Genomic DNA, 8,517 nt, shown 5'->3' on the forward strand with positions numbered 1-8,517 from the left:
AGCAGAGCCAGCCAAAATAAGACAGTCTTATTTTCGGGGTAGCACACATAAGGGTGAAAAATCTGTCAGGCTAGATGTGTTAATGCTTCTGGATGCGTTAAGGTACATGTGTTTGTGCATTTACATGTAAATGCATCTGTTACCAAATCCTAACCTCAAATTAAATGAGATTTTAGATATGACACCTTTAGAAAAGCTTTTTAAATGCACCTAATTGGACAAAGTGTGACTGTAGCCTTAATTTGGATTAATAGTGGACAAAGCCTTCTCCGTGACAAGCTCAGAGACTGGAGCTACTCTGCCAATGCCAAATCCCTACTATGCATTCTGTATTTTTATGCTCAAAAGCAGATACTACACACCCATCATTCTCCTCCAAAGCAATGCTGACATTTAGAATCGCACTTACAGACCTTGTGTTTATCATTTGCACACGCTTTGCATATCTAATATTGCTGACAATTGCTGTATAACAATGCACCAGTAAATGACTAGAGGCGATTTCATGGTTTAAGAATTGTTTATTGTATATTTCATGCAATATTCAAGAAACATTAGAAGACTGAAATGACTAAATCTGTGGCAGCAGCTGATGGCTCACAGGCTGTCATGGCCACAGGCAAAAAAACCAAGATACAAAATCTGCACACATGTGGCCTCTGCAGTCGGTCAGCTAATAGCTGGGCACCTTGGGTAATAAAATATTTTGTGGCTGTAGAAAAAAAAAAAAAAAAAACTCAGCTGCAAAGGTCAGAGGAACTGACCACACCAGAGTTAACCTAAAGAGTGCTCTGAAAACTAAATAGTCTGTAACCTTGTTGCCCTTTGGCTCCCAGTCTACAGACATCAGAAATGTCAGGGATGATGCAAGCAGTCCCAAAGCCATTGGCATGATCTGGGGGCATAGATTCAAAGGGATTGTCCCCATCCCCAATCATGTTACAACCATATAAAGGCAATGTAAGGCTCAGTGTAAGAGTCAAGGCCTCAGGTACTCATTAAAATCCAGAGAAAGTGGTAGCAGATGAGAATCAGATGGCCCGAGATAACCAAAGTCACTGTAGGTGACCAATAAAAAGTTCGATGTGGCACTTTGCAAGCATGCAAGCAGTCTGCTGTGAACTTACCAGAATAGAGAGTCTTGAAAGTGCTCTACATGGAACCCAGTGCCCGAAGGTCACTTCCAGGCTACTGGACAAGGCCATTCAAAAGCCAGCCTGAGGATGGCAGCTCCAGATAGCTGCAGTGGAAGAGACAAGCTCCAGCAGTAATGTATAGAGGACTCTGACTGAAGCAAAAATCTTTGTGGGGGCCTGTTCACACTAATTGTGCTAAAACACACAGGACCACATATGCTAGTGCATTGCCATTAATTCTCAATTCCAAATCACCCCATAGGTGTGCATTGTGACACCACACAATGTGCAATGCTGTACAGTAAATAAGCTCCCTGCTACTTTTTTGTTCACTGCATGGAAACAGTTACACTGACACGTATTGCACATGCCATCTGGGAGGTGTGTTTGAGTGCTGTTGAGAATCAATTGCAATGCAACAGCGCATATGTAATTTGCTAAATACACAGATTCAGTTTAAACTTTTAAAGTCTTATTACAACGATAAGCTCTACACTAAACAGAATCAAGGGCCATACTGTGCATTAGCTTACCAAAAGTTTTGTTCCTGCAACAGGACATCAATAATACCTTTAAATCATGCCAGCTGCAGCATGGTAACATTTTGGGTCCATAACTGGACCATTTCATAAAATACTTAAAGAACTGCAGGCAAAAAAAATCTAGTTAAAACCTGCAGTGTAAAAGTCAGTCTAGTCTTGGTGTATGCCACTTTAAGTATGTTTATCATAACTGTAGCATTTGATTCAGGATAGATGGTAAAGCTCTCGCTATACTTTCAGTGCTGACAGGAAATCTAGCAAGACCAGCTAGGAGAGTTGTAGCTCCAATACACTAGGGCTACACTATCAGTCACTCCTCCATTCACAGAATACACAGCCACCTCAGTGTAAAGCTGCCCACACACCTTACAATTTATCTGCAGATTTTCTGTGGTCAGATGGAAAAGTTGCAACAGATTCCTCCATCTACACTTAACTGTGTGGATGGAGTAATCTCCACCTGGGCCAATCTGTTGCACTTTTTCCATCTGACCACAGAAAATCTGCAGATAAATTGTAAGGTGTGTGGGCAGCTTAAGAACCAATTACAGAACACAAAAACAGGGTTATTCACTAAAAGGGTGAAGAGTTTGGAGAAGGCAGAAGGGAACAATCTAAGACAACATAGCAGATATGGAAAAGAGAGGGACTCCAATTCAGCTCACTTTCCAGTTCAGCTATGTTGTCCTAGATTGTTCCCTTCTCCTGCCTTCTCCAAACTCTTCACCCTTCTGTGAATAACCCTAAAAGTGTTCTGTGAATGCACAAGGGGAGACGAACAAACTGTGGCTTCCGTGTAAGAGAGCTGCTCTCACTATACATCTGGCCTTAAAGCATAAATAGTACAAAATTAAAGTAGCACACGCCTCTTAAAACCACACGCTAGGAAAATGTATAATTCTCACACTGCACTGGGTGTGTAAATTATCCTTAAAAAGCTGTGTGATATGCAAAAGGATGCTGCAAACTATACAAATCTTAAATTGCAGTACACAATGCCTAGCTTCCAGGGTTGAGCAGTACAGCACTCTGGCTGCATCACACACCCCTTGCTATTCCCGGTTCACAAAGTGTTTTGTATTTTATGTTATTTTTTTTCAAATTATACAATACATTCTGTGATTTGAGGAGCAGGGGTGTGACTTTCTAAATACAGCCTGACATCTTTCAATGTTGGCGACAACCAAAAACAGCACTTTATATTAACCAAAACAAAAAAGGGAAGGACTTGAGTATAAAGAAACCAAAAAAGGGCAAGAATGTTAAGAGCCAAAATACAATCAAATATACCGGGAAATCTGAACTTTACAGTGTTACGTGCACTATGTTATACAGTTTGAAGTACTCAAATTACACAAACACACCACAAACTAAAAAAAAAAACCACAAAAAGTAAAATACAACAAAATGTTTTTAATTAGCAATTTGTCTTTGCAAATATGAAACTGCCACAGAAAGAAATTAGAGAGACAACATATTACTACAGTATAACCACTGACATTTCTCATTGTCCATGGGACCATGGAGGAGACTTCCAGGGCTGGTTTTGTATTTAAGTGGGGTAGGGGTCAACAAGGATACAGGTGTCTTACTTTAAAAGAGAAAATGGGTGGTTATGTTGCTTCGGGAAAGGGGAGGGGGGGTGAAAAAAAAAATTGGCCATAATATATAAACACTTGATCAAAATAAGCCTCCTGGAAGAAAAAGGGGTTGGAAGGGATTAGGGCTGGGGGGAAAAAAAAGTCCTTATGAGCATCCAGTTCCCTCTCAAACTCATTTTCTTTCCACTCAGTATCTTGTACATAACTAGATCTACCAGAAATCACGACGATGGTAACCATCTGGATCACAGTATTTTGTAACCACCACTCTGTTTGCAAATTTGCGTCCTGTGAGTCCTTGCATGGCTTTCTGACAATCAAAGACTGAGGTGAACTCCACAAAGATCTGGGGGAAAAAAAAATATGAAAACAAAATTGACTCAGAGCCCTGGTAATGTAAATCTGTAAAGCAATACAGAACCAAAAAAAAAAAAAAAACACCCCACGCAACAAAAACCACGCACACCTTTGTTTATCCCTCTTGGTAAAGGTTTCCAGATTGAAGCTAGTTAATAACTTGTAACAAGCATGCAACCTGTGGAGTTGAAGCAAACTTAGAACTCTTGATCGGTAAGCTACAGGTTCGGTACTTAGAGTAGCGGCAGAAACAATTTAGCAATGCAACTAGTCTTTTCTTCAAAAGGAGCTAGCTGCATCCATATTTCTATTCTTAGATTCAATGAATCAACTTGTGTGCTAAAACATAAGCAAAGAGCACCGACAGTACATTTACATAAGATCAGGCGTCAACCAATTTGCCTTTTTAAATTGAGTTTCAGAAGACCCTAAAATTGCCAGCAAATTCAGATGTCAGTTGCTACGATAACATTAGCAGTTTATGCTAAATCGTATATTAAAAAACACTGCAGTGATGGACACACACAAAGCGAGGCCTTGCATGAAAATTGGAAAGGATTTTTGCGCTCACATAAAATCCAGGAGATGGTTAGATCTTCCCATAGACTGGTGAAAAGGGGAACCACCCAGATAAAGCAGACAAGGACAATACACACACCCTCACGAGTATGAAAGTAGCACTTTAGGGTCAAGCTGAATGCTGCCCCATCTCTGACCTCAAGAGCCATAGGTCTAGGATTGCTCCCAATTCCCGGATCTAGCAAAGCAGCAATAGGAATCCTAAAGTGAAGCCTGACTAAAAGCAGAACAGGAGAAAGAAGCCCAGGGGACCCAGTTCATGACTCAGCAAATGACCCACAAGAAATCAAGTCCACCCCCTCTCCTTCTCTGAGGGATCATCAAGTGTCCTGCTTCTAGTCTTGGGAGCTGCCCGAGACTCAGGGTCAGAGGCCCTAAACACCTACCCCAGAAGTAGATTGAGAAGAAAAACCTGTCCTTGTACTAACGCTAAAAAAAATAAAATTAAAAAAAAAAAAGACTACATCCTTTGAAGGCCAAGTGAGTAATTTCCTTATTGGATATAGCATCCGCATCCTAGCACATTAGCCGGAGGGCTCTGCGCATCTGCATTGCCAACAGACCTATCAAGAAAGGGTCTACCCAAGAGGAGGAAAGAACTTTGAGGGATCCAATCCATTCTACTAGAAGTTTGGCAGATTAAGATTACTGTCACAGGACAAAAGGGCAGAACAAGCCAAGGAAATGCAGAATTTAAGGAGGGATTCCAATTGCTCATTAGTATAGTACTTAAAATTAAGCACACCTAAAATGGCATGGTGGTCTTCCTGTTAGGGTGGGTCACTGGCACATCCATAGTGGGCATAGACCACCATTTAACAAATTCCCTCAAGTAGTTGCAACGCAATCTCAGGTGAGGTCTAGGGCCCTTCAAGCCCACAGGGAAACAGGTGTAGTGGAAAAGGTCTTTGAAGCTGTAGGTGCTTTGAAAGACCCATGGCTGGAGACAGAAGTCTGATCTTCCAGATGCAAAGTAGGGTGCTCTGCATCAATAAGTGTCAAAACCATCTCTTGTAATTCTGAAGGAATGACAGGAGGCTGCTGCCTCAAAAACAGTTAAGATTGTGGCGATTCTAGATCAGATGCCACTGGACCAGTGGCCCCCGGGAAGATCAGAGATTGACTAACAAAAGGGGCGGGAGCACACTTGCATCTGTGCTTAGTACCTGCAAGGAATTGGGTACAATTGGCTACTCTTCTGTGACTGCAGTAGAGGCCTCTGCCAACTGAGAAGGGGAGAATGCTTCACTCAGAGCCATGGCAGACTCCAATGAGGCAGATACTAGGACCATAATGTGACAATTTCAGACTACAGGCATGTGTGCCCTCAGAAGCTATAGTGTAAACATCATGTGTCTAGATAAAGACTTTCTAGATGTTGCAATGCTTCTACTGTAGGCTGAAGGAATGAGCAAAAGGTCTCAAACTGCCAAACCTAGGCAAGCTGGTCAGAAGGCTGGAGGTGACCAACATCAGAAGCAAGAATAAACAGTAGACTGGACTTCACCTAGATAGAGGTAAGGCACAGTGATGGCACGGGTGCCTCTGAAAGTGTATAGAAACCAAGGCAGGTAATTTGTTTTTCTACTTGGGCCTCTAGTAAATGTGGTTACCTTTTTTCGTGCAAGGCCCGCTTTAAGGATCATTTTTATGTTGCCTAAAGCTCTTTTCACATTTTTTTTTTAAAAGTTGGCAAAAAAACTTTCAAACCTAGGCTACAGCATCAGAACAAGTAGTAAAGAGGTAAGCCCAATATGCAATGGTTCCAGACACTGATTAAAGCATAACTGGAAGCCAATGTAGTCACAGGGTTGAGTTATTTGCCAAGGTATTATCAGGTTAACCATAGCCACAAAAGCAGTCATGCTCCTTAGAAGATGCACCAGCACTGTCACATTGAAATTCAAGTTTTCTAGAGTGGTCTTCCATTTTAACTAAAAACGTACCTTGCCACATCCTGGTACTTCAACACCATCAACAGGTCGGGGTATTTCAATGGATTTAACAATCCCGTACTTGCTGCACTCATCTTTTACATCTTCCACAATCTCCTCATATTCGTCATCATCCAGTAGTTCTTCAGGCAACACCATATTCATCAGACACAACACCTCTGTTGGATGTCCACCCATTTGCACCTGAGAGCTCATGAGGCCAGGTACTTGAAGAGTTACTGGAGTTTGGTTTATCGTGCTCTAGAATAAACAGACAATATTTTTTAGATGCGAGGACCTTAAAAACATTTAGTTAATAAAAATGTTAAAAAGGGAATGTACATTTTTTTTTCTTTCAAAAAAGGGTACACATAAGAGGTAAGCTTTGTGCAAACATTACTGCATGTGGTTTTAAAAAAAAAAAAACTTGTCTACATTTAGGCTGTGGACATAAGCAAGTTATGGCTACGGGTGTTAAAAGCTTGAGCTGACATTTTGACAATTTGTTGTTTTTGTTTACCTCAACATTACTTACAGTCAGAAGGGGGCTCAATATGCCCCTATGTGACAGTATGTTTGAGTAATGGCAAGGTATGGAGACACAAGGGTTCTATTAACCCGAGGCTTCCACTAAGCCCAGTAAAAGTAAATCAAGATAGTCAGCTCAGTTGCCTCACAGCACCGGTGCACAAAAGGCACTGAAGATGGAGTAATTGCAAAAGTGTCTATAAAACTCTGAATTTCAACTATAAATCAAAATATGGGATTCAAAAAAATTTAAATCCATCAGTCTGAATCCTGCAACTTGTTAGAGATTAGTACCCGATGCTGGATGGGCACGGTCTTATGCCTCCCCCCGTTTATTCTCCGATATTGTCTTGCGTTATCTATTTTGCCCTGTTTACTCGACTGTATGACTCTATACGTGTTGCCCAGCAGTAGATATTAAAATGGCAGATTTGTGAACATAAAAAAGCAAAGTGGAGCTAGTGTTCTCAAGTTACCAGAATCTAGTTTACCATGCATCATTTTTGGGGGACCCTACTGCCTTTTATGAGCACAATTCAAATTTTGCCTCGGGCTATAAAAGGCCTTACCAATGTTGCATTCTTTGCGCCAACACTCGCCCTTTGTACAAGAAGCTTTTTGTCTCCCAGTTGCATTCCATTAAGACCAGCAATAGCCTTGAAAATAAAAAGGAGGAGGTTAAGTTAAAAGCAGTGAACACAACAGCTTGATGCAAAAATAAAAAAACTTACAGTAAAGGCATAAGTATATTATGCTAATAAACCAAGTTTACACATTGACTGAAATATATAGCCTCGGTGCTCTGCAATGAATTGAGATAAGAGTAGATCAGGGCACATACAGCCAAAGGAGCTTAATGAACTTAATTTAACCTTCATACTTGTGCAATGATTTGCACCATCTGGTTGCGGTTTTACATCTTCTATTAAAGCAAACTTTCAGGTACAGCAAAATGCACTAACTGCTGAAGAGAATAGGATGAACTTCTCAAGCAACAGGCAAGTACAATATTAAGTGCAGTACTCAGGGAGAGCATATTTCAGTTACTCTGAAGTCTGCAGAACTCCATGCAATGAAAGAAGCATTAATACACATTGAGGCTTACAGTACAATACAGTACAGTACCAGAAACACATTAGTAGGACTGCATCCGAGTGCCCATTAGAGCATTTAGCACTAAAAAAATAAATTCCATCTCTTCCTTTGTGCTGAAAAAGACACTTGTGGTTGTTTGAGAAGTGGGAACTGTTAGTCTGGTTTCCTAGATTTTATTCTCATAGCCCTTTTGCCATTGAGAGTTCTATGGTCTATTACCATTGTGCTCATGCAGGATATAGGACAGGGATTGTGGGGGCTCCAGTGTGCAGGCACCATCTCTTTAGAAGAATGAGAATGCAAGACTGCACCATCATAGTTGAGGCATAGAGATTTAGATTATAAATGCTCAGTTGTGACTTGTTCAGGTAAACAAGCAAAATCACCCTTTACACAAATGTTTCATATTTATCTCATGTGCATTTGATATCTACTTCAAAGCATTGACAAAAGCTTCCTACCTGATCTGTGACATTGATATCCACATATTCACAGAAAGCATAACCCTTAGAGAGACCTGTAGCACTGTCTTTCACCAAATTAAAGGCTTTCAAAGGTCCAAAAGATGTAAGCAACTCTTTAACCTGTTAAGACAAATAACCAAAACATTAAAAGGAACATACTTTTAAACTATCAATAGTTCGCTTTTACATATACTTAAGGGGAACTGCATAAATAGTTTTACACTTTGTGCATTGTAAATGTGAGATGGCAGAAAGGGGGGGGGGGGGGGGGGGGGGGAGCA

The 8,517-nt window shown here is 40.8% G+C and overlaps 1 protein-coding gene across 3 annotated transcripts in view; it reads right to left on the reverse strand.

The window, feature by feature from the left end:
* Positions 1-3,266: 3,266 nt before the first annotated feature.
* Positions 3,267-8,517, reverse strand: part of U2AF2 (U2 small nuclear RNA auxiliary factor 2) — a 25,790-nt gene continuing 20,539 nt past the window's right edge. For all 3 annotated transcript variants that reach the window (XM_018559604.1, XM_018559603.1, XM_018559601.1), the window contains 4 exons: positions 8,234-8,356; positions 7,247-7,333; positions 6,162-6,410; positions 3,267-3,625 (listed from right to left, as the gene is read on the reverse strand). In XM_018559604.1, the coding sequence (XP_018415106.1) occupies positions 3,491-3,625; positions 6,162-6,410; positions 7,247-7,333; positions 8,234-8,356 (594 nt within the window). In that variant the 3' untranslated portion in view covers positions 3,267-3,490. The remainder of the gene's footprint in view (positions 3,626-6,161; positions 6,411-7,246; positions 7,334-8,233; positions 8,357-8,517) is intronic.

Source organism: Nanorana parkeri, unplaced genomic scaffold (genome assembly GCF_000935625.1).
Source record: "Nanorana parkeri isolate BGI_ZX_2015 unplaced genomic scaffold, ASM93562v1 scaffold405, whole genome shotgun sequence".
Lineage (NCBI taxonomy): Eukaryota > Metazoa > Chordata > Amphibia > Anura > Dicroglossidae > Nanorana > Nanorana parkeri.